We start from the raw sequence: 26,185 nt of genomic DNA, 5'->3' as shown, positions 1-26,185 counted from the left end.
GCAGCCCCCTTAATACAGAAGAGGTAATAAGAGATCTGAGGACCCAGGTAGATAGTAATCTCTCTTTTGACAATCATATTGCCAAATAGTTAGGAAATCCTTCAATGGGGCCCATCTAATTACTAAAGGGTTCGCATCTAGAAATAAAGAGGTTATAGTGCCCCTCTACTCGTCACTCATCAGACCCATCATAGAGTACAATGCCCCATTTGGGATGTACCTCACAAGACACTTCCAACAGCTGGAAAGACCACAAAAGTACCTCACCAAGAGGATTACTGGCCTCAAACATATGTCCTATGCAGCCCGACTGAAAAAACTCCAGCTGTACTCAGTGGCATATCTCTTACTCAGAGGTGATCTCTGCCTGACTTACAAAGCCATGTCCAACTCAGAATTGATGGACATGCTCCATCTAAAGAAATCCAAGTCACTGCGAGCCAGGCGCTCTAGTGAGCTAAACCTCGCCACAACAATAAATAGAACATGCTGGAGGGATAGATTCCTGACTCCCCATGCTTTGGAACAAAATTCTAAACTACATTAGGCAGAGCCCCTCACTAACACTCTTCAAGAGAAACCTTGATGAGTGGATGGGTAACAGAAAATACACCCCTGGGATCACTTCATTGGCTCTGTTTGCAGAGGATCAGTTAATTAATCAATGGGGCAGCGAAAGCTGACACACTCTAGTTAGGCTTATAAATGCCCTCGGGCAGATAGCCTAGTACCTACCTATGAACCTATATAAAATATAAGCTGGTTATTAATTGAGACTAATTAAGAATGGAAATTAGTACAGTTGTTGCCTGTATGTGGAATTCCATTCATCCATCTTCAACTTCTTTTTCCCATTTTACACATGGGGTTGGGGTTCTGGATACAAAATACAGTAATGTCTTTATTTTCCCCATTTTTATAAATGGTTATATTTTCTTAATACGTTCCATTTTTGTATGCATAATTTCATGTGTTGATTGTACATGCATATACACATGTTAAGTGTAAAGTATGCTAGCACATGGGAGAAAGAATGAGAGAGAGAGCGTGAAAGACTAATATATTAATGGTTTATTGAATAACCTTTGCTTATTCTGTTTTGCAGATAATAGAAACATTTGCCTCTTGCCATCAGATGAAGGACCATGCCGCGCATTGATTCCACAATTTTATTATGACAGGTACACTCAAAGCTGCAAGCTATTTCACTATGGTGGATGCTATGGAAATGATAACCGGTTTGAAGATCTGGATGAATGTGAAAAAACCTGTTGGCATATAAAAAGTAAGCACACATTAAGCTCCCTTTCTTAAAGGTTTGGAATTATTTTATTCTTCCATGTGGCTATGGGCAGTAATGATGCATCTGTTTTCAACAGAGTGCATCGGCACTATTTATTTTGTTTTGGCTTTAATTTTATTCATAACTTTGGAAATATGTTATTGCATATAGCATTGTCAGTAAGATTTTTCCTTAATGCTGCATACTTTCTCACTGCCTGATGTAAAAACACCCAGCAGCTGGGTGACAATTTGTTCCTGGTATTTCATAGAGATGTGCCTTGGCTTTGGCAGCATGACTGCAATTTTTGTGTTGAATGTGCTTTTAAGGCTGCATTTATTAAGTCATTTTACTTTTTAGGTTCATAGTTTCTAAGCATTCAGTCCAGGAGACCATTAATAAGCCCAGCCCAAATTTCAGATTTCCCCAAAACATTGTCTGGTTAAGTGACTTGTTAAGATTACAGAGCAGGCAAATGAAGGCTGTGGGAATTAAACCCTGTACTAGGTGAAGTAGTGTTTTAACTTCTCGGAGCCCTAGTTCTTTTAGCCAACTGCTTAGTTTATTTATGATGGTTGTAGTTTTTTTTCTTTCCTGCTAGCATTTGAATTATAAAGAATATTTCTATAAGCTGGAAGAAATGATTGCTTTTAAGCTATCAATAGGTTCCTATTGTTCATACATTCTGTTTATATTATTTGATTTTCAGAGTATGTGAGTTCACTTGGATTTTTTTTCAGTCTTATTCTTATGTGCCCTTTTTTACATCTTGAGGTGGCAAAGCCCAAATATTTTCCTTTCTCTTTGTAAAGATTGACATGTTGCATTTCTGTATCCCATGAAACATTAGTAAAACACATGTCCACTAGCATAAAAATGCTGTAATTATTCTCTCTAGTTTCTTTCATAAATACTTGAAATTCTGTATGACGTTAACTTTTATAATCTTTTACTGCAGGAATACATATTCAGGAATTTCATCCCTTGGCCTTTGATGTTAAACCACAACCATTTTGACTACATTCACTCAAACTGTTTTCATCTAGCTAATGTGTTTAGTGTATGGGCGTGAGTATAGGTTTTCTAATGTTTGTAGTGATAGCGCACACTGCTTTTGTAAGCAGTAGTTCACACACTGGTTCACATTATGTCATATATCGTACACAAATATTCAGTCATTAAGATTCATTTGGGGTTCAGTTAGATGTGTTGTGCTTGCTTATCATCCTTGTTCTTTCCAGTACATTAATCTATTCATATTTTATTTATTTATTGACATTTTATTTTATTTATATATATATATATATATATATATATATATATATATATATATATATATATATATGATGTATCTTTTGATTAGAAAGACAGGATTTGTCTATCTTCTTAATCACTGTGCTGGCAATAGAATTAGTTAATCATTTTAATGTCAGCATGATTCATGTTGTTGTTTCATCATGCACAGCAGTTTTTGTTAGCATCAGTCATACTGTGACACAGCGCTTTGACGGAAACCTTAGTCTATGTAAACATTTCACTATGACAGAAACAGACATGCAAACACACACACACACACACACACACACACACACACACACACACACACACACACACACAAGCACATGCACACTCACTCACTGTAAGTTGTAAGCCAAAACTTTACGGCTTCTATGTTCTTGGCTAAAAATAAATTTCTTCAGCACATTAGAGACAGCAGTCTTCAACCAAGCATATTTTTCTTCTTCTGTTCAACTCAGAACAGGCAATGTACCCTCCTTTCACCTTATAACAGGAAAATAAGCAATCACTTTCAAGTTCAAATTTTTGAAAAGCCATGCAGTTCATAGACTTGTTGGCAGCAAACTTCTCTCAGATATACTTAGAGCCTTCCATCTGAAATTTACCAATTATTTTCACCCCAGTTCAAGTCTTTTTGTAGCCTGGATACATGATGTAAACAGGCTTCTGACAAGATGGTCTCCTTTGATACCAGCTCTTTTTTGCTAATACTTTTCACACTATTTCAATTATTTTTGTATCCTGGAAACTGGCTGTAAACAGCTTTCTGACAAGCTGGTCTTCTTAAACACTGGCTCAAGAATTGCTTGTCTTCAGATTACAAAAGCCATTGTCAGACATTTCCTCGTCTCCTACATTTCTGAAACAAGGAACAGCCTGTTTATGACTGCTGCTTTTATTTAAACACAGCAAGGAATTTTCAGTTTTTGTTTCAGAACACAGACAATTTCTGTAACACGGCCTGTAAGCTATCCTAGTGTTTATACCAAAACTAACCAAATATATTCTAATACTTTTAATTGCACTTTCCTTCCTTTATCAGGCTAGCTGTCCTTTCATGCTCTTAGTTCTGACCCACAGAAGGAGCTCCAGAGTATCCATGGATGACTCAGTGCCAAAAAATGTATGATCATATCCTTTTGGAAGTCTCCTATCCCAGGGAACTACCACATTAACAACCCCCCCCTGAAAGTTGACCCATTGATTCGGGATTTAGGAACTTATGTGGACAGTGACCTAACTTTTGACCAACATGTGTCCATTGTAAGAACGTCCTTTTGTATTGCACACAGTGGCATAGCTAGAGTTTGTGCCACCTGGGGCTGTCTTGGAGTTTGCTGCCCCTCCCCCTCACAAAATAATGGCCAAATGCCCCCCCCCACCCCCCAGAGCCATTTCAGTGTCCCATTATTTGGCAGTTTCTCACAATTTGCCATAAACATTGTAATGTGTGTACTGCTTTATGCTTTACTTCTACAATGCATATTTGGATTTCATTTAAAACTTTTATTTTAAATTTTATATCAGAAACACTGATAGACATCTGCTAAACAAAGCAATACAGTCTAACAGTGAAAAGCAGACTTAGCCTTAACACTTCTCTGCCCTTGAAACTTACATTCATTGAAATCCACATTCAAAGAAAATGCATCTGGCAAGTGGCGGATAAAATTTACTTTTAGGCTGTTTTCAAATCATAGGCACATATTTATAATCATGCAAACATGCATATTTATTTTTATTTTTATTTTACATTTGTTAACCGGGGGTGTCTGAGTCGAAAAGGCCCTTTTTCAGCAGAGGCCCAGGGAGGAAAAGCTCCACAAAGAAAAATTACAGACACATTTAGTTATTTAGACATGACCAGTATACACACAAATTACAGGAGACATGTTTTTACAATGGTATGCAGCACATAAACAGTTACAGTGGAGAGAACAAACAAAAAAATGTATTTAAAAAATATAGGTAATTAATAGATTTGTGGTGTACAGCTGAAATTTGGAACATAGGTAGAATACATACATAGTACGCAGGTACAGTACATACATTGTAGATTAGCCAGTGTTTGTAAGTAAGATTGAAAACTATTGTCAAGTGCTCTAGATTTTGTATGTATGTGTTCTTTGATATGTATACGTTCATTGATTCACCTCCCTAATTGTATTACATTATATTCCTTGTGTAATACAGCAGACTTGTTTAACTTTATTGTTTTGAACATTTTTCCAGTAAGCAATGAAACAAAATACATGAACCAGTAATGACAAAACTGCCCAATTCAGAAATTTCCATCATAAAAGTTTACTCAAACGTCTGTCATTACTTCTTCTTCTTTTGGCTTTTCCCAGTTAGGGGTCGTCACAGCGGATCACCTTGTCTGCTCATGATTGATAGTAGAGGTTTAGGGTGTCGAGTTGCCAGCCCGGCACCCAACCTTCCACAGAAGACACACACATGCACGCAGTCATGGCTAGGGCCAAGTTAGAGCATTCAGTTGACCTACAGCATGTCTTTGGGATGTGGGAGGAAACCGGAGCACCTGGAGGAAACCAACGCGACCACAGGGATGTCTGTCATTACAATCCACCAATATCAGTAAATATGCACAGTCTCTGCAGAAGTAAATGTCATCTAAATAATTTCACATTAAAGAGATCTGTAACTGATGAAGAGGTTGCTGTTAGCAAACAGCATTATTTCATTGTTTCATCTACAAATAGGCCTATTGCCCCTGAAGAATAAATTGCCCATGTTACATTAAAAATGATAAGCTAGAAATATTGCAATAGGGAATGGATGGCAAACTGATAACAGGTTCATAGTTACTAGGTATCTCCTCCAATGGAGGACATTCACAGGACTGCAGCATCCACTCCCTTTAAAGTGCAACACAGTGCAGTATCAGTAATTGAGCTACATACTAAGGTAGTAGAACCCACAGCCTTCTGCATCAAAAAGCAAATGTACTACCTGTTGTGCTACTAACAATGCAAACAGACTTAGCATAAACAGTACTAAACTTCTCTTCCCCTGAAGCTCTCAGTTCCTTGTAAAATCCACTTGACACTCAACTAAATCTCACAACTTTGCAGCAAAAGAAATCTGGAAAAAGCCAATATTTATTGGGGAAACAAAGGTCCAAAACCAGGGACACATTTTAAACATTGCTTGTATAATCTTAGAAAGTTGCTAGAATGCAGTGTTTTGTGTTACCACGTTTCCTGAAAGACAGGAAAACTGAAACTTAAATGGCTGTCATTAGTTAGTGAATTCAGTTCTCACTGATTTGCCAGAAAGCCACAAATCTTAAGAGGAACAGACAAAAAGTATGAGCTAAACATTCCAGACATTCTGTGAAAAACATTCCAGACATTCTGTGAAAATCTGGACAGTTAAGAGCTGGAATCACAAGTGGTGGTAAGGGTGGATGAGTCAGGCTCTTGTTTCTTGTACCTAAGGTGCAGTGTTTGACCCTGAATAACACTAACCACCAGGTGTACATAACTGGGGCATTACAAACACACACACACACACACACACTTTGGCATGCACCTGTCCAGACACCTGCAACACATACACATGCCACCTTTGGCATGCACCTGTCCAGACAGCTGCAACAACTGGTATGCCCACAGAGATACCTTACTAAAAGTATGCAAGGCCTACACAACAGGACCAAATCAAAGCTTTGTCGCTATACTCGGTATCCTACATTCTACTAAGAGGTGACCTGTCTGGCATACAAGGCATCCTCTGACCCAGTACTGATAGATTTCTGAACATCAGCAAGTCAAACATCGTCAGAATACTTTATCTAGGGATATAAACCATTCTGCAACATCAACAGAATGGTTTGAGGGACAGGTATATCTTGCGGAGGATACTATAGCCCTGGAACAGACTTCTCATCCACATAAAACAAAGCTCATCCCTGTCCATATTCAAGCGTAACTCTATGGATGGGAAACAGAAAATGTACCCGAGGACTGCTCTCTCTACTACTAATGGATAGAGGCAGCTCCTAAATGTTTTATCCCATCTTGGGTCCCCTCAAGTTATCAGTGGTATGATCCCAGTTTATGTCATTATGGGTAATATATATAATTACTGACCAAAGGCCTATCTCTAACCAAATGGGGTAGGTTAATTTTATCACAAAAAGGGAAATTGGTAGGTTAAAATGGCCTTCATGGGCAGCTAGCCTAGTACTTATCTATGAACCTATGAACCTATGGCATCTACTGTGAAGAGATCATCCGCATTGTCATGTTATGCTTTAACTTTCTGTTGATTCCAAAATGGAAAGAGCTTTAGCCTTAGGAATCACATTCACGTTTTTCTGTGTGCCCAGAAACATGAAAGAAACTGAGATGTAGTCTGCAACTAATTTAATTTAAATTTGCATCTCAGTTAAAAATGTTTAAGAGATCTGAAAGCCAACCTGATGATATACTCCTCTTGAAGCACTTCCTTTGAGTTCAGTTTACTGTTACATTAGCATTTCCAGTGAGGTCAAGTTACTATTACAGTAACAACATTCTGAGACTCCTGTTTGCATAATAAATTTTCCTAATGAAATCACAAGGTAGCCAACAAGGCTTGAGTGAAAAAGACATATGATTTCCATCTCTTAAACGTCACCATGGTAATCAGAGTAGCTTATTTTAAGGAGGTCTGTACAGTGACAGTTACAAGGACCTTTGTGTGTGTGTGTGTGTGTGTGTGTGTGTGTGTGTGTGTGTGTGTGTGTGTGTGTGTGTGTGTGTGTGTACGTGTGTTTGTGTGTGCATGTCTTGAGTTCTTTGGACAGCATCTGACAACAATAAGCAAAAATACATTATGTAGACTGTTATGCATGTTTTAAATAATTCACTTGATCACAATCACACATCTGAGCTGTGCATATTATTTATTTATTTATGTATTTATGTGCTCTGTTTTTATTTAATTATTTAAATGTGTTTCTGTAACAAAACAGTATACAGTATACAGACAACAAAGGCTTACATTTACGGGTAAGCAGTGAAAATTTGATAAACAATACACACATAGCTCTAACAATCCAAATATATGAGCAGTTATGGAAATACAAAAGGGAGACTAGAGTGATGGAGATGAAGCTAGGTTAGAAAAGCTAATAAGAGACGAGTAAGAAGAAAAATGGAAGTTAAGCATAGTATGTCTGAGGCAGTAATAGTGAGGTAATTCTTATCACAGTTTAGGATGAGTGAGTTCATCAGGTGGATTGGTTAGGTTACTATGCTGTTTGAGGTATTGGTTTATTTGACATGACCTTTGCAGGGACAGTTGCATTCAAACTGCTTTAGTAAGTATTGTTTGCACTGTGGCCTGAATAAGCAGTTCTTTGTGTGATCAGTTAAATCAGGAGGACAAGATTGCCATAAGTTTGCGGTGATTACAGGGAAGCAGCAGGTAGCAGAGTGCAGTGTGAGTGAAGAGATTTGTAGGGAAGGACTGAATTTGGTCTGGCTTCTTAGATTATAGATATGAGTGCAGTAAAACATTTGGAAGAGAGAGAGGGGAGGGGGTGTCATGTAGAGTAAGGAACCATAACCAACAAACTGAATGTGTTTGTGGGTGCAGGCATGTACATGCGGGTGGATGCTCTGGTGTGTGTGTGTGTGTGTGTGTGTGTGTGTGTGTGTGTGTGTGTGTGTGTGCGCGCACATGCGCGTGTGTGAGTGTATGGGTATGCGGGTGTATGCACATGTGTGTGATGTATGGATGTGTTGCAGTACCTTTCACTTTGTCTCTTTCATGAGTGACTTAAAATATGTTAGTGTTGCAGTTTAGTTGTGTAATTTTTCATTAATTTGACCAAAATAAAACATCTGATCAGGGGCTGTCATTGTTGGCCATGTGTGTGTGTGTGTGTGTGTGTGTGTGTGTGTGTGTGTGTGTGTGTGTGTGTGTGTGTGTGTGTGTGTGTGTGAGAGATGCATGGGAGTGTTGCAGTGCCTTTGACTGTATATCTCTTTTACGAGTGACTTAAATTATATTACTGTTGTTATTAGCTGTGTAATTCTTCATTACTGGATCAGAATAAAACATCTGATCAGTGGCTGCCATTCTTGGGCTTGTGTGTATGTAGCTGAGTTTCTGTATATGTGTGAGAGATTGTGACTCTCTGCCTCTGCATGTGACGTGTGTGTGTGTGTGTGTGTGTGTGTGTGTGTGTGTGTGTGTGTGTGTGTGTGTGTGTGTGTGTGTGTGTGTGTGTGTGTGTGTGTGTGTGTGGAGCTGAGTTTCCATATATTTGTAAGAGACAGTGACTCTGCCTCTGCATCTGATTTGTGTGTGTATGTGTCTGTGTATGTGTATACATAGGTTCACTGGTTCATAGGATGATACTAGGCTATTGGCTCGGTGGCCCTTATAAACCTAGCCAAGAATTTCACCCATGTTCCCTCAAAGTCATCACCCGTTTCCCCTGTCTAGCAGGGTCACAGGTGGGATCCCAGGGATCTGTTTTCTGTTTTCCATCCAGTTGTCCGGGTTCCTCTTATAGAGGGCTAGAGAGGTACTCTGCTTGACATGGAGAGATAGTCTGTTTCACAGATGGGGGAGTCTTAGGGACACAAATCTATCCCGCCAACAAGTTCTATTAATGTCACAGACCAAGTTAAGGCCTTGCACATGGGTTGCACGAGTGAAGTCTGTCTTACGGATATGCAGCAACTTCATGAAGGTTGGGTCTGAAATGGCCTTGTATGCCAGACACAGGTCACCTCTGAGCAGTCTGTATGAGACTGAGTAGAATGACGGGGCTTTTAGCCTATCTGTATAGAATAGGTGTTTTGAGACCCTGGATTTTACTGGTCAGGAACCTCTGTGGTCTCCCCAACTGTTGCATGTGCTTGGCAAGGTACATGCCGAAGGGGGCATTGCACTCGATAATAGGTCTGATAAGGGAGGAGTACAGGGATGTTATGACCCCCTTGTTCCTGGATGAAATACTCTTATTTATGAGATGGGCCATGTAGAATGACTTCCATACAACGGAGGCAGTGTGGTGGTCAAAAGTCAGGTTGCTATCAACCTGAGTGCCCAAGTCCCTCACGACTGATTGCATGCTTAGTACATTGCCATTAATGTGATAATTAGTGGGGATGACATTTTCCCCAAAAGGGTAATGATACATTTCTTGGCATTCAGTTTGAGGCCATGTTTCTGGCACCAGTCATTAGTTTGGGTAAGGCACTCTTGGAGGATGTTCACATCACTAGGGGAACTTAAGACAGCACCCAACATGCAGTCATCTGCAAACTTGGTCAGCCACAGACCACTGGTTTTGGCTTGCACCTCAGATAAGTATATCGCAAACAGTAAAAGCCTCAAGACTGATCCTTGGGGTACACCGCTCATTATGTGTCTACTACTAGAGGTGGCTTCCCCTACTTTGACTGAGTATGTTCTATCCGTGAGCCAGTTAGCTACCCATCTGGTAACTTACGGGTTGATGACTAGCTGGGAGAGTTTATCTATTATCCCTGAGTGGAGAATAGTGTCAAAGGCTTGGCTAGGTCAAGGTAGGTGGTGTGCACCATCTTCCCCTCATCCATGCCTTTGCTGACTAACAGGCATGATCTCCCTTTGACAAAATCAAACTGTGTGGGGTGCAGTTTTGGAGGTTGCCGATGTCCTTGTTTATAAGGTCCATGATAATGCATTCCCTGGCCTTGCAGATCAGAATAGTTAGGCTGATGGGCCTGTATTTGCCTGGGTCAGTGGACAACTCCACCTTTGTGTAGAGGGATGACAGTGGCTGTCCTCCATTCAGTTGGGATGAAGCCTGTTCTCAGGCTTTGGTGAATAGGGTGTCTAATGGAGCTGAGAGCTCATGCCTGAGTTCATGTAGGATACAGCCAGTGATGTCATCGGGTCCCATGGAGGCTGTATTTTTTGCCTTTGAGAGGGCATTAAGGACCTGGTCCCTGGTGATGAGGGGAGGGGGGCAGGTACTGGGGATGTCCTGTTTTACTGACGGGGAGACGGGGGGGTGAAGTTTTCACTGAACCTGTCTGCCACAGGTTGGTTATATCTATGGCATTTGTGTATGTGGTGTTACTGACTACCGTTTCAGAGCAGATTTGGGTGTTGCCTTTGAGATTGTGGACATATGTGAAGAAGGCCTTGTGATTGTCCTTGGTGGATGTGGCCAATTTGGACTCAAAGTTAGCCTTAGAGGATTTCACCAGTGACCTTATTTGCTTGTTCAAATGAAGGAGAGATTGCTTCCAACTTGGCACCTGCTCCATCTTGGCCCTGGACGGCAATTTTTTTCCTTTTATTATAGAGTTTGTGTATTGCTTCTGTCTACCAGACAGGTTTACTCTTCCTTGAGGAAGATGATTTGGTCTTGTCAGGTATTGCTGAATCCGTAGGCTTGAACATTAGCTCTAGTTCCAACTGTTGGTGAGTGTGTGTGTGTATACATGTGTATGTGAACGTATGTGCATGGTCATGTGTGTGTGTGCGTGTGTGTGTATTCCCTTCACAAACTCAAAGTTTCAAAACTTCGACCTGCAAATGGTCAAGACCATCAGATCGAAGTTTTGAAACTTTGAACTTTCTGAATGGAGACCGCTGTACAGAGCAGAATCAGAGATTTACTGTTTTCCTCAGTGTAGTGTGATCTCGGAGTAAGTATAAAAAATATTTTGTTTTTATTTTTTTTAATTACAATTTTGAGGTTTCAGAACTTCGATTTTATAGTTTCAACCATTTGTTTTTTCATAGTTTTGAAACTTCGAGCTTGTAGTAGAGCTGTATGTGTAGACATTTTTAAATACTTACATAACTTTTTATTTTGGTTATAAAATACTTTATCCAACAACAGCTACATATCTTACACCAAGTCTAAAATGGTCAGTGGATGAACTATTTTACATTAAAACTTTTTTAAAAATGTATATTTTGATAATAGAACAAATACAAACAAGTTTATGGTAACCATAAAGTCCAGTAATGCCCTTTACTGTTGGTATTACAGGGAAATAACAGACCTTCCATGTGTTACTGCTTGTTTGTTATTATTATGTATCATTTTAAATTTGAGAACAACTGCAATGGTCAACATTTGGACCATTTTGTGTGTTGCTCACATGACCTGTAAGAGAAGCATGTTTGTCTAGACTAATATATGTATGCCTAAGTCGTGTTAATCATGGAAGTGAAATGACAGTATTAACTGTTATTTGGGACTTGAACTCAAGATCTCCAGCATTGCTTTCAGTGTATCTGGCAACAAAATGAATGCCTTTCTCTTCCAATATCATCTTATAAAAATAAAGTGTAAGAGTGCCTATTTATTTAGGAAGGCATTATTGTTTGAGATTCTTGTTAATTCTTGTTAATGATACCCTCGAAACTATTCATCTGTGGTTAAGACATTCTAAATTAGTAGAACATTCAGAGGAATAATAAAAGAAGGACCCCATAGGCACTAATAAAACAGTCCCAGACATCATCTGTTTCTAATTGCAGCAGGAAACATTCTTAAGCTTTGCGTTGCAGCTACTGTTTAATTTGAGCACTTTATTTCAGCAAGCTTGTATTGAATTTGTACTGTTGGCTTGAAACAAGCCAAAGTATTGCAGAAGGAAGTTTATCGTCTTCTTTGCTTTGGACTTGTTACTAGAACTAGCATTCTGATTTACAATATGCACTCATGTCTTGAAATATTATGTCAGAGCAATAGCACTTGTCAGAAATAACTTCACTGTACAACTTATGAAGTCAAGTAAAAAAAAAAAAGTTTTGTTACCACAGATAAAAGTACTTGCGTGCAACATCTTCAGAAGTTCACCGGACTGTGCTGTAAATGTTTCCAAATTACAGGCCAGCCAAATGCTGCAGAAATAAAATGGCATCTTAAGCAATGAACATATAGTTTGGCTATCAGCTCTGCCAGGGGAAGAACTAGGCAAAGGTATAGTTTGAACTTGCTGCCCCCTGCTGGATACATGGGGGATAAGCCAGCGCAATTCCATAATAGCTTCTCCAATATCTTGAGACGCTGATTCATCCTGTATCATCTGGGATGTAATCAGGTCATTATCCCCTCTATGACACACAACTGTCATCTTTTATTGGTACATTACTACATTTCATGTTTGTTGACATATTCTCCTTTACATGGGCTGAATACTTTGTAAATTTTAACAGCACTTTTAAGTTTTGCTTCAGCCTTTTGCCTTCTTTTGTTTTTTTGTAGAAGTGCCAAAGATTTGCAGATTGGAAGCAGATGAAGGATTATGCAGAGGTATGATAAAGAAATATTTCTACAACATGACTTCAGGGCGGTGTGAGCCATTTTATTATGGAGGTTGCTACGGTAATGATAACAACTTCATAGATAAAGAGTCATGCATGCAGTACTGTGAATCTCAGAAATGTAAGTATTTCAGTTTTATGACTTTGTTTATATGTTAGTAGCCTTTCAGATTCCTATATAATATTATAGTACATGCTATGCTAAATTCCATTCAACACTGATATGACTATTTTAGCATATCTAGAATAAATGCATTTCACAGATTTTAAGTCACACAGAACTGGCTGTCGTAATAAAACATAATAAAAGACCAATGAACCTGAACCTATAAACATATTACATATACCATGATGTATTTAATTTGCTCTTGTTGATAATGCACAGTAAGAATGTAAGACATGAGAGTGAACTAAATCAAATATCCTAGACTAATTCCAGCAAACACTTCTTCCTGTTGCTTGGGGATCACCCATTACCCCTCCTGCACATATTTCATCACTTTTGACCCTAACTTGTGGACCAGGTTAGAAAGACAAATATTGACAGCTAATAGAATGAGATCTAGCCATTGAGCAGGATGCATTTAAACATGAGGACAGTTTGTAATGGCTGTATATGGCTTTTTATTTATTTTATTTTATTTATTTTGTTAACCGGGAAAGTCCGACTTGGAACGAAGCCAATTTTCAGCGGAGGCCCGGGGAGAAAGGCTCCAGATGCATGTCTTTGTTTTATTTTTTGGTTTATTATATAGACTAATCAATGCATCATTGATAAAATAGATCAACAGACCACACTTATTGACTAGGCTGCATATGAAGAACACATAAATGGCAAGTAAATGCTTGTCCACATAATAACACTCAATGCACATGCCGCACAGCATTGAATAAAATGCACCTAATACACTTCTAGCATGGAAGGAGCAAGCCCCCCCCCCCCCCGCACACCTCCCACACTTACTCAAAATCTATATAATCTACTCTGGGATTGTTCTTACATTGGGACAAGTGCTACACAGGGCACAGAGCCATTCAGTCAGCCATCTAGCAAAACACACACTTGTGGTACTTCTCACACATTCCCTTGCAAACAGACCCGACACACATTCTGACAATTGTGTCACAGCTGCAAAGTAGGAGCAGTCCTAGGATCCCCCATTGACACTAATGTTCTCCAGGAAGGGCTGACACAGAAATATAACTTGTGTCAGAGCCATCAACTAAAACTTAATGCCAAGAAGTGGATAATAGTATCCTTGGGGAAGTCATCCACTCCTGGTAACTATCATATTGACAACACACCCCTACGAGCCAGTAGTCAGGCACTTGGGGACACATGTACACAGTAATCTAGCCTTTGACCATCGCATGCCTATAGTAGTGAAGAAATCATTCTGTGTATGCAAGTTATAACCATTGGTATGGCATCTAGGTCCAAGTAGGTCATTATTCCCTTATATTCAGCATTCATCAGACCTGTCATTGAGTATGCCACCTTTGGTATATACCTAACCAGGCACATTCACCACCTGGAACATCCACAGTCTTCCCTCATTAAAAGATTACTGGGTGTAAGTAACATGTCCTATGTAGGCCACTTCAAACCCTAATCTCTGTATTCTGTCTCCTACAAGTTCTTCAGGGGAAATCTATGCCTGGTACAAGGTATTGTCAGACCCCACCATGATGGACTTCCTGCATATCAGCAAAATAAACAGTGTGAGAAATACCCATTCTAAAGACTTAAACCTTGCCTGTGATATAAACAGGACCTGCTGGAGAGACTGGTCTGTATCCCAGAGACCACCCCTTCTCTGGGGCAGGCTGCCCATCTTTGTGAAGCAGAGTTCCTCCTTAATCCAATTCAAGTGTAACTTGGACAATTGGGTGGGGAAAAGGAAATTCATCTCTGGTTTGGCACCTGTGTCTCTAATACACATGGGCAACCTGTAGATGGTTCATCTCCCGGACCCCTGTTTGTAAATGTTTCATTTCCCCAAACCCTGCTTACACTTATCAAGAGTAATAGAACTTGGCAGAGATCTAGGATGCATGACTGGGCTTAAAATAGATCCTAGTGGCCATTAGACTAGTACCCACCTATGAACCTACATACTTGTCCAAATATCAACCTGTACATGCACACACACACATACACACACACACACACACACACACACACACACACACCCTCTACAAAATCTGCTTGCACTCGCACACTGCACACAAATGATCAGTCATTCCAATACACACACACTATAACCCCTACCTGCATTCTCACACCACAAACCCACAACCACTCGCCCTACACCACTCTTTTGACCACTCTCTCAAATCACAGGTAACACACATGCATTCTGTCTACCTCTCACAGATAATACATTTACAACAAATCCCCATGGATAATGCAATTTGTTTCTACTCACTCCACACCCTCCTGGAAAGAACTCATCAAACACATCTACCTGTTTACACCAAAAAAACAAACAAACTCAATAACAGCCTGTTACCTAACATATGTGTCATTCTGCTAGATGCAGTAATTTTCTTATATAAGAGAGAATTCTGTGCAGCAATGCAGTGTTCTACATGCATGCCTTCAGTAAATTGACATGTTTGACTAGTGTGTATATGTATAGAGTCTGTTATATGACCACAAGACATTGATGAGCAGGTACTCAACATAGACAACTGTAATGTGATGTGCTATAGTTTTGTTTATTTTTTGAAACTGTGGCTGTCATTTTTGAAGATGTGGCAAATTACAAATTACTTGTTTTCTTTCTGGTATGTGGGAGGCATGGTCTTAAATATTTAGAAGGGGTGGCATACAATAGATGGATAGTGTAGGGATCACAGTTTCTTACAAGGAGAGCTAAACTCAGTCTTTCAGTAATTTGCATTTTCGCAATAAACATAGTTTTAGCTGACAATACAATGGTAGAGTGGTTAACATTGCTGCTTCACAGTTCTTGGTTTTCAGTTCAGTTCTCAGCTGAGGAACATAATGTGTGGAGTCTACATGTCTTCCCTGTATCTATGAGTTTTCACCGGATGCTCCAGTTTCCTTTCACATCCCAAAGGCATGCCTTTGGTGAACTGGTGATCCTGTAAATGGCTGGTAGGTTCATAGGTATTTACTTGGCTAATGACCACACTGCCTGTGTCCATTAGAGATACAGGTGCCAAACCAGGGATACATTTCCTGTTCACCGTCCAAGTTACTTTAGACTTTGGTTAGGGAGGAACTCTGCTTCACATGGATGGGGAGCCTGTTCCAGAAATGGGGTAGTCTCTGGGATATATACTTGGCTGTCCAGCAGATCCTATTTATATTACGCAAGGTTTAAGTCTTTAGAATGGGTAATGCTGGTGCTTTTTGTTTTGCAGATATGTAGGAAGTCCACCAGAGTGGGGTCTGACAATGCCTTGTAAACCAGGCATAGATTCACCCTCAACAGCTTACAGGAGACAGAATACAGGGATAGGGCCTTGAGGCAGTCTGTATAGGACATATTATTTGAGCCTTGTATTCTTTTAGTGAAGAATCTCTGTGGATATTCCAGTTGTTGGATATGCCTGGTTAGGTACATAACAAAGGGGGCATTGTACTCAATGATAGGTCTGATGAATGCTGAATACAGTGGAACAATGACATCCTTGGACCTAGATGCCATACCTTTGTTTATAAGTTTCACAACAAAGAATGATTTCCTCACTACTGTAGACACATGATTGTCAAAGGCTAGATTACTGTCTATGTGTGTCCCCAAGTTCCTGACTAATGGGTCAACTCTTAGGGTTGTGTTCCCAATATGATAGTTACCAGGGGTGGATGACTTCCTGAAGGATACTATCATGCATTTTTTGGCATTTAGTTTTTGTCCATGGCTTGGACACCACATGTTTGTTTGTGTCAGCCCTTCCTGGAGAACATGTGTGTCGGTGGGGGATTCAATGACAGCTCCTAATTTCCAATAATCTGCAAATTTAGTCGGCCAGAGGCCACTGACATTGGCCTTGAATTCAGAGAAGTACATGCCAAAACGGAGTGGTCCCAGGTCCAATCCCTGAGGGAATCTGTTTGTGACTGGCCTCTTTGTAGAGGTGGACTGCCCAAACTTTTTGTTCTCCATGAGACTTGATTGCTAACAGTAGGATACAAACTCATGCTCTTCTGACTATGCACACACACACACACACACACACACACACACACACACACACACACACACACACACACACACACACACACACACACACACACTGCCCAAACTTTTTGTTCTCCATGAGACTTGATTGCTAACAGAAGGATACAAACTCATGCTCTTCTGACTATGCACACACACACACACACACACACACACACACACACACACACACACACACACACACACACACACACACACACACACACAAACACATTGACTGCAGTGAGATTAGAACCCCTACCTGTTTATTTATTGGCATTTGATTACCAGGAAAGACTGACTGGCTAGAAGCCTATTTTCAGTGGAGGACCATGGAGAAAAGCTCCATATTTTTACAAAATATTTTAAGAACAATAAATTTACAATCTTCGAAAGTAGAACAAAAACATCTTCAGTTTAAGTAATTATAACAAATTAGACATAATTTAAAAACATTGGTTAACAACTGGTACAAGGTATATGACATTTCATATTTAGAGAAATTTTAGACAGTTTGTAGAGAAATTAAAGGTAAGTTAGTCTAACACAAATAAGAATTGCACTATGAAATGAGGGGAAACAGGCTTCTGGTATATTTAGAGAGAAAGTCATGGAAGATAATTCGATAGCAGTAAGGAAGTAAGTGAAAAAGTGATAGTAAGGAGGTATAAGAAATAAAAAGCTACTAGTTCACATTTCAGGATGTAGTGTATTCTGGTTTTGAGAAAGAACAGAGCCATATTTTAGCTATGAACCTTTCAGAGTGGTTTTGAAAGATCGAAGGGGTATAGACCCGATGGATACTGTTGAGTTCCAGGCCTTAGCAACCTTGTACGAATATATACAATGCTCAGCAGATTTATTAGGTTTGTAGACAGACAGGAGTTTTTGGTCACTGTATCACAATGGCCAACTGGGAATGTAGATGTGTAGAATATTTTTATGCTGGACAGGCAGTTAGATGCTGGATGATTTTATAGGTGGTAAGAAGTTGTGTATATGTTAGTTGATGTAGCAGTTCTAACCAATTTAGGCTTTTCAGTGCTATACAGTGGTGGGTTCTGAAAGGAGTATGTGCTACAAATTTAGCAACTTTGTTATAGCATTATCCAAGTTTTAATTTTTGTGAAGCCCGGAGGATAGTAAGGATGGGAGGTGATGAAGAGGAGTTGTGGGGAGGAGATAAGCAGTAGCAAGTGTAGTTTTAGTAAGGTGGTGAGAAAGTTTTGGCATCCCTAGTCTTTGATAAGTTTTTATTATGCAATTTTGCATATCAGGTTGAATGTAGCATGATCATCCACTATCACCCCAAATAGTTTGTTTTGAGAAGTGCCTTCAATGGTTGTATTGTCAAGAGAGAGGACTTTAACTTTTAATTTTTTATGAGAGATGGATTTAGGGAAAAAGTATCAGTTTGGCCTTATTTGGGTTGAACATGAGTTGTGAGTTACAAACCAAGTTTCATAGGCTGTTAAAGCTTCCTGAGTAATTTTTCAGATGTGTACCAGATTTGCAAATGAGAGTGGAATCATCTGCATATTGTATTAGGGTGGCCTGTTGTGTGGAAGTGTAGAGGGTGTTGGTGAAAATGTTAAAGAGGAGGGGACCAAGGATAGAGACTTGTGGTACATCGGTGGTGTCTGGGAGATAAAGAGAGAACGTGGTGTGCCATTTTACTGACTGATACTTATTGGATAGATAGTTTTTGAACCACAGAAGGGTGGGCTGAGAGAGACCTAGTGAGGACATTTGAAATAGAAATTTGCTTTGACAAACTGTGTTGAAGGCTTTGGACAAATCTAGAAATAAGGAAGAGACTAGTTTGCCATTATTTTTATTGACATTATCTAGATAGGTTAGAAAGGCAGTGCTAGTACTATGGGAAGGACAGAAGCCATGTAGTATAGGGGATAGAAGTTCTTCCAGTAGGAGATAGTCTAGCAATTGTTTTTGAATACATTTTTCAAGCATTTTGGCGAGGGAAGGTAATATTGCTATAGGTCTAAAGTTATTAATGCCTTTTGAATTTCCTCCTTTTTGTGGAGGGATAATGTGTGACTTTTTTCAGAGAGAGGGAATGAGGGATTCCTGGACTGACCTATTTATTAGCATATTGGCTGCTATTTTCAAGCACTCACTTGGGGGGTCATCAGCTGAAGAAAAACATGGTTTGAGTTTATTTGAGTAGTTTAATATAGGATGTTGGAACAGGTTTGAAAGTGAAAGTGAATGTGGTGATATGTGGCCGTTGGGCAGGTTGGATTTTTTACACAAGCTAGAGAACACAGTACTTAATACAAGCAAGGCAGCACAAGTCTGTACCATGTATGAGAGAGAGAATGTGTGTGTGTGTGTGTGTGTGTGTGTGTGTGTGTGTGTGTGTGTGTGTGTGTGTGTGTGTGTGTGTGTGTGCATGTGTCGCTATGGGTTGGTGTCCTGTTCATGATGAGTTTCTATGCTTTTCACACTTAAAGTGCCATGGCAGGCTCTGTGGTTTTCCTGTCACCCTGCAATGGATTAAGTGGGTAACTGGAACATTAATGAATAACTGAACTATAATAGGAGTAGCTGGGAGAAGCTTGTAAGGTATCTACAAAAACATTAATTCTTTATTCTACTTTCTCCCTAAAATACGGAGAAAACAGTGGACCGATGGAATCAGTGGTACATATGCTTCTACTATTTCACACACTATTTGAGATTTATGGGCCTGTGTACTGATTGTGGAGAACATGAAGCAGAGTTTCACACAGTATCAAATAACAATAGCTATTAATTTTCTAATTCAGTATAACATTAACGTCAGAAACATGTACTAAGCTTACATCTTAACCTCTTAGCACAAGATGTCTTTTCAAAGACAAAAATAATGGGGGGACAAAGGCCCAAAAAACAGGGACAGATTTTAAATATTGCTCTTATAAACTTAGAATGTTACTAGAATAATAGGTTTGGCTTTAGCATGCATGTTCAGAAGGATATGAAAGTGACTTCAGTCAATAGTTTGCCGGAAAACAACAAATTTATAAGGAACGGAATAAAAACATGAGGCAAAAATCTGGGCGTTCTGTGAAAATTTGGAGATGTGAGAGGTATGGTACTGAGGCCAGTTGGAATCAATCCTGTTAAGCTCCCGGGACAAGCATGAAGAGATAATTTGCCTTTTTTGCTTGGGGTATAGCTGGTTTGTTTTTGCTGGTGGTTCCAAATTAAGCTATGTTTATATGGAAAATAATAACTCAACGTCGGACATTAAATGAAGCACTTATGCCCATTTGAAAATACGTAGTTGCATTCAGTAATGTAACTAGGGTAGGGTGTAAGAGGCGACTTCATTCAGTGCAAACTTTCAGGGGTCTTTATCAGCATTGCTGAAGAGCTTCTAACTGCATATGCTGAAAGTGCTGGGATTCATTTCTGCAGCCATTTCTAATAATGATGGTCAGTTTTATATGACTGGTTTTCTTACAGACGTTTGAAAGGTACTGCTGCTTGGACTTTGCTGATTCCCTTGAGCCACTTTATTATCATGCCCTCCTTCTCATCATGCCGTTTTTTAAGACCATACATATTAAACCCATTTAGTTTCTCTCCTTAAACTGCTTATTGTATAGATACTGTTACTTTCTTATGGATTCACATTTTCTTGTTTTTTTATTCCACTGATAGTCTCCAGAACTGTACATAATACTCTAGACAAATTTCTGTAGACTATGGAGAGAAAAAAAACAGCCTCTTTTTTTTTTTTTTTACATTTTCCCTGTGGATACCATTATCTGGTTAGCATTTCTTCCTCTTTTCTGGGAGCGCTACTAATTTTGTTGAAGGATAACTCCATGACTACCTAGCCAGTTCTTACTCATTGAAATTCCAGTGTGTGTTTGTGTGTGTGTGTGTGTGTGTGTGTGTGTGTGTGTGTGTGTGTGTGTGTGTGTGTGTGTGTGTGTGTGTGTGTGTGTGTACTATCTAAAGATCATAGTTGTGTGACATTTTTCATCCTTACAAGATGTTTCTTTTTCCTGCAGTTATGTGACCTTGGAGTTAGTGTATATATAAGCATGCCTTTCAACCTCTTAGAGCAAGCAGTCTGGACATTGTCTAAATATTGTTTCTTACAAACTTAGAAAGTTGATAGAATAATGGATTTTACATTGACATGGATTTTCTGAATGGTATGAAGTTTAAAACTAAAATGTCTTATCATTTTTCTAACTTCATTCCTCAATGGTTTGCCAGTGATTTGCCAAGAAAACCAAACTTTTATGAGGAACAGATCAAAAATATGAGGCAACAATCTGGGCATTCTGCAAAAATCTGTACAGATGATAAGTGATGTGGGTGCTGGTTCTGTATATGCGTTTGCAGCTGACCATGCTGTCCTGTACATTTTACATAGGTGCATGTTTTAAGGAGTTTGAGTCATCCAGTTCGTTTTTGGAAGATTATGGCTAATTTTCTCACAATCATTTCTTGCACTGCTTGCTTATTTGCTTTAAATTAATTTGATATGACTGTTCTGAATTCTTTCTTTTTTTTCACTTTCGCTTCTGATGCTACATTGCTTGCTTTTGTATTTTCCTTTGCATGGGTTTTTGCAGTACATTACTTTGTATTGCATTAAGTTACCATGCTTCAGGCCTTTTGTCCAGTTCTGACAAGTGCCTTTTCCTTCATTTGGCATAGGCAGAGACAGGCATCCTGCCAGCTTATTATTGCCTCATCTTAACTTATTTTCTTCACTCAGGTTGTCTAGTGCTTTTTAATTTTTCAAGATTTTCTACACTTAGTTCCATTTCTTTACTCTTCCCTATGCTCATTGTACTTTAAAAATAATTATAATTTTACTTGTTTGTAATTGCATATAGCCAACCTTAAACTGATGTTTCCCTGGTACACTTTCTGTGTCAAATGTTATATAGTAAGTACCTGTCTTATAAGTGTTTTGTAAACATTTATTTCTATTAACCACTCCGTATAAGACTAAATTTGTTCCTAAGCATTATATGCTACTTACTCATCTTAAGTGCTTTCTTATACCACAGTTACCTCTTTTGACACTCTGACTATGAGAAGGAACAAACTGTTAGCAACTTCATCCTTATCTCCATAGCTGTGTATGTTCTTACTTTTTTCGTTGTATAGTAATCATTTGTGCATTTGTAAGCCTTTTACCAGCACTGATTGTGAGCAACATGAAATCAGTTCTTCTTAAGATGTCAAAACAGAAGGCAGGATTTATGTGTCAACAAAATGCAAGAGCAAAACCCATTTTTCACTTATTTTGTTGTGAAGTGTTTCTGTATTGTCTAAATTACACTGTCAGTCATTCTGACTGATGTCCCCACTTGTCCTAAAAATGACCCAGTTAAGGAATGATAAAATATATGGTAACTTTAATTCTGTAACCAAAATCCCTAAACAGTATCCTGAAGTCTGGAGCTGCAACTGAAACTTGAATGATGGCTCAACCTCGAGCCTCCAGCCATGGATACTGAAGGAAAGCCTTCTCTCTGGTTCCTCTCTCCCAAAGCTCCAGATGGATGATATGCCAGTTCTGGATTCACCTCCATGAAACTGTAAAAAAAATTATCATCTACAGGAACCAAAATGCCAAACACCCCCAACCCCACATCTCTTGCTTATGTTCACTAACTGCCTGGTTGCACAACTGCAGAGAAAAAATTTGCACAAAAGAGATAACTGTCAGTGAACTGAGAGAAAAGGCACCAGCTTTAGTTTCCTATGAACAATAATAATTAGGAGTTAAACATCTGGTGATACTACTGGTCGGGATGTATTCAACGAGTTATAACCTTTTCCATTTTTACATTTGAGCAAAGGTAGGGAGAACCTTCTCAATATAACCCTTGGAAATCATATGTCCCAAACTTTCTCCTTGACTGGACTTGCATTGCAATGATGCAGCCTAGTTAGTTAATAAGCTGTATGTGGCTCATTGGTGTGGTATGTTTAGAGGAGAAAAAATAACTTCATGTCATCTCATTGTGGGTAGACCTAGACTTTGTTATCAGTTTCGAAAAGAGGTTCAGTATTTATTTATTTATTTAATGTTTGTTGACTGGGAAAATCCAACTAGGACAGAGCCTATTTTCAGCAGAGGCCCAGGGAGAAACGCTCCTGAGAGGAAACCAGAGTACCTGGAAGAAACCCACATGAACAAAGGGGGGGGGGTCATTTAATCTCTGCACAGAAGGCACCACTGCCAAGAATAAAGCCAGAGAAACTCTTGCTGTGAGGTGACAACATTAACCTCTGCACCGTTGCACTGCCCATATTCTTTCAATGTTTGTATTTTACTGTTCAAAGCAAGGGCACATCTTTAAAACAAGAGATGTAAAAGTCATTTGAATCCTAGTGTCAAACATACAGCATTAGCGCAAGACATTCATTGCTTTAGAAACTTCAAGTATTTGTTTTTTGAATTCATGAGTCTGTAAACACAGTGCTATTTGTGACTAGTAAGACTATATAGTCTGGAGTACAAATGGCATTTGACAATCTTTCTGGAAATATTTTCTGTAAAACTGTTGCAAGCAGATTCGGGTTCTTTTCAGTGGTATCTGAAAATTTTCTGTGATAGAAACATTAAAAACTAATGATGTTATGTAGTCCAATCTTGCCTTCATTCTTACTTGTGGCTCGGCTCTGACTCGGCCATACTCTAGCTCAAAGTCTTCAATTGGCTCGTGGCTAAGAGGTATCCCATCATGCAACAGGCCTATTCCCCAGTTCTTGTTTGCCGCTCATTAAGCTCAGACGTGGTCTCGCTTTTGGCTGTGGCTAAGTATATTGTTTATAAAATTTTTATAAACTGTTGACTTGTTGCTCGAAAAAGCTATTTTCATAGCTCTGTGTGTGTGGTAGTGTTGTTTTACTGCCTGTATTTGTTTCTCTGGCTGTTTTTTGTGCCCTTGTCTGGCTGTTTGGGTATCCATCTGGCTGTTTGGGTATCCCGTTTGTTTCCTTTCCCCACGGGCTAGGCCCATTTAAGTTAGAGGACCTAGTCCTCCCCATTATTTCTGTGTGGTCTTTGGTTTGGTGCTCCAGTAGGTTAGCGTTTAGTGTTGTGTCTGGCTTGTGGTGCTTCCTGCCTTTGTTTCCCTGGGCTAGGCCCATTTGAGTTAGAGGACCTAGTCCTCCCTGTTGTTTTTTCCCGCCGGTTTCTGGGCCGTTTGAGTTAGAGGCTCTGTTTCTTGTTACTTGGGTCTAGTGCGTGTACGTATTAATTTGCTCCTTTTCAGCATGTCCAAGGATCCTAAGGAACACAGGCCTTCGGGCTTTAAAAAGTGTGTTAAATGCAGCAGTAAAATGTTCATAGGTTCATAGGTTGATACTAGGCTGTCTGCCCTAGGGCATTTATAAGCCTAGCCAGAGTGTGTTTGGCTTTCACCACCCTTTTACATTAGTTGACTGTGCCCCTGTATAGTAGGTCACAGAAGACAGCCCTTTTAAGGTTAGTTTACTGTGCCTCTATCTATTAGGAACACAGAAGAGATCCCAGGGGTAAACCTACAATCTCCCATCCACTCGTCAAGATTTCTCTTGAAGAGGGTCATTGAGGGGCTCTGCCTAACATGGATTGGGATTTTGTTGCAGAGTGAGGGGAGCCTCTGGGATATGAATCTGTCCCTCCAGCATGTCCTATGTATTTCTGTGTTGAGGTTTAAGCCCCTGGAGCATGTGGCTCTAAGGGATTTGGATTTCCTGAGGTGGAGCATGTCCATTAATTCTGGTTTGGACATGGCTTTATACGTCAGGCACAGATCGCCTCTGAGTTGGCGGTAAGCAACTGAGTAGAGCTGGAGTTTCTTTAGCCTAACTGCATAGGGCATCTGTTTGAGTCCCTTGATCCTCTTGGTGAGGTACTTTTGGGGTCTTTCTAGTTGCTGCAGGTGTCGGGTAAGGTACATCCCAAATGGGGCATTGTATTCAATTATGGGCCTGATGAGTGATGAGTAGAGGGGCACAATGACCTCTCTTGATCTAGATGTGAACCCTTTTGTGATAAGGTGGGCTATATAGAAGGTCTTTCTAACCATTTTGGCAACGTGATTGTCAAAGGAGAGATTGCTATCTACTTGGGTCCAAAATCCCTAATTACTTCTTCTGTACTTAATGGATTACCACCTATGGGGTAATTTGTGGGCACTTTGTTTTTCCCAAAGGGGATGACTATGCACTTTTTGGCATTTAGCTTTAGACCATGGCTCTGGCACCAGTTATCAGTCTCTGTGAGACCCTTTTGTAGGATGCTTGCATCAGTCGGCGTGTCGATTATGGCACCCAGTTTGCAGTCATCTGCAAACTTGGTCAGCCGTAGTCCTCCCGTGTTAGCCTGTACCTCAGAGAAATATATACCGAGCAAGAGAGGTCTGAGCCCTGTGGGACGCCACTTGTAACTGGTTTAGAGTCTGACATGGCACCTGCAATTTTGACCATGTGGGTTCTATCCCTGAGCCAGTTTGCAACCCATCTTGTGACATAGGGGTTGATATTTAAGCTGGTGAGCTTATTTATGATGCCTGAGTGGGGTATTGTGTTGAAGGCTTTTGTGAGGTCCAGGTAGGCTGTGTGGACTACCTTCCCTTCATCTATGGCCTTGGTGACTGTTTCAATGAAGTCGTCCAGGTTCAAGAGGCAAGATCTGCCCTTAACAAAGCCAATTGGGTAGGATCCAGGGTTTGGAGGTTCCCAATGTCTTTGTTTATGATGTTCCATGATGATACGCTCCATAGCTTTGCAGACCAGGCTAGTCAGGCTTATAGGGCGATAGTTTCCGGGGTCCGTTGTGGCACCACCTTTGTGGAGTGGGGCCACTGTTGTTCTACACCATTCCTTGGGTAAATATCCTGTAGTAAGGCTGAGACTGAACAGTGACTTTATGTGAGGGTTCAGTTCTTCTTGGAGCTCGTGTAAGATGCAGCCAGGGACACCATCTGGTCCCATTGATGCTGTGTTTTTTGCTTTGGAGAGGGCAGCTCTCACCTGTGCATCTGTGATGTCAGAGAGGCTACACTCTGTTGGGATAGACATTTGCTCTTTTGGGGGGGAGAAGTTTGCACTGAACCTGTCTGCCTGTATGTTGGCAATG

General features: G+C 39.9%; 1 protein-coding gene across 1 annotated transcript in view; it reads left to right on the top strand.

The window, feature by feature from the left end:
* The window catches only part of TFPI2 (tissue factor pathway inhibitor 2), a 55,762-nt gene that overhangs the window by 9,720 nt on the left and 19,857 nt on the right, over positions 1 to 26,185 (top strand). Inside the window, exons 2-3 of the mRNA XM_044067648.1 lie at positions 1,106 to 1,285; positions 12,822 to 13,001. Coding sequence (XP_043923583.1) covers positions 1,106 to 1,285; positions 12,822 to 13,001 — 360 coding nt within the window. The remainder of the gene's footprint in view (positions 1 to 1,105; positions 1,286 to 12,821; positions 13,002 to 26,185) is intronic.

Source organism: Protopterus annectens, chromosome 3.part1, assembly GCF_019279795.1.
Source record: "Protopterus annectens isolate FY-2018-M chromosome 3.part1, PAN1.0, whole genome shotgun sequence".
NCBI lineage: Eukaryota > Metazoa > Chordata > Ceratodontiformes > Protopteridae > Protopterus > Protopterus annectens.
Note: the sequence above shows the minus strand (reverse complement) of the source record. Positions and strands in the feature narration are given on the sequence as shown.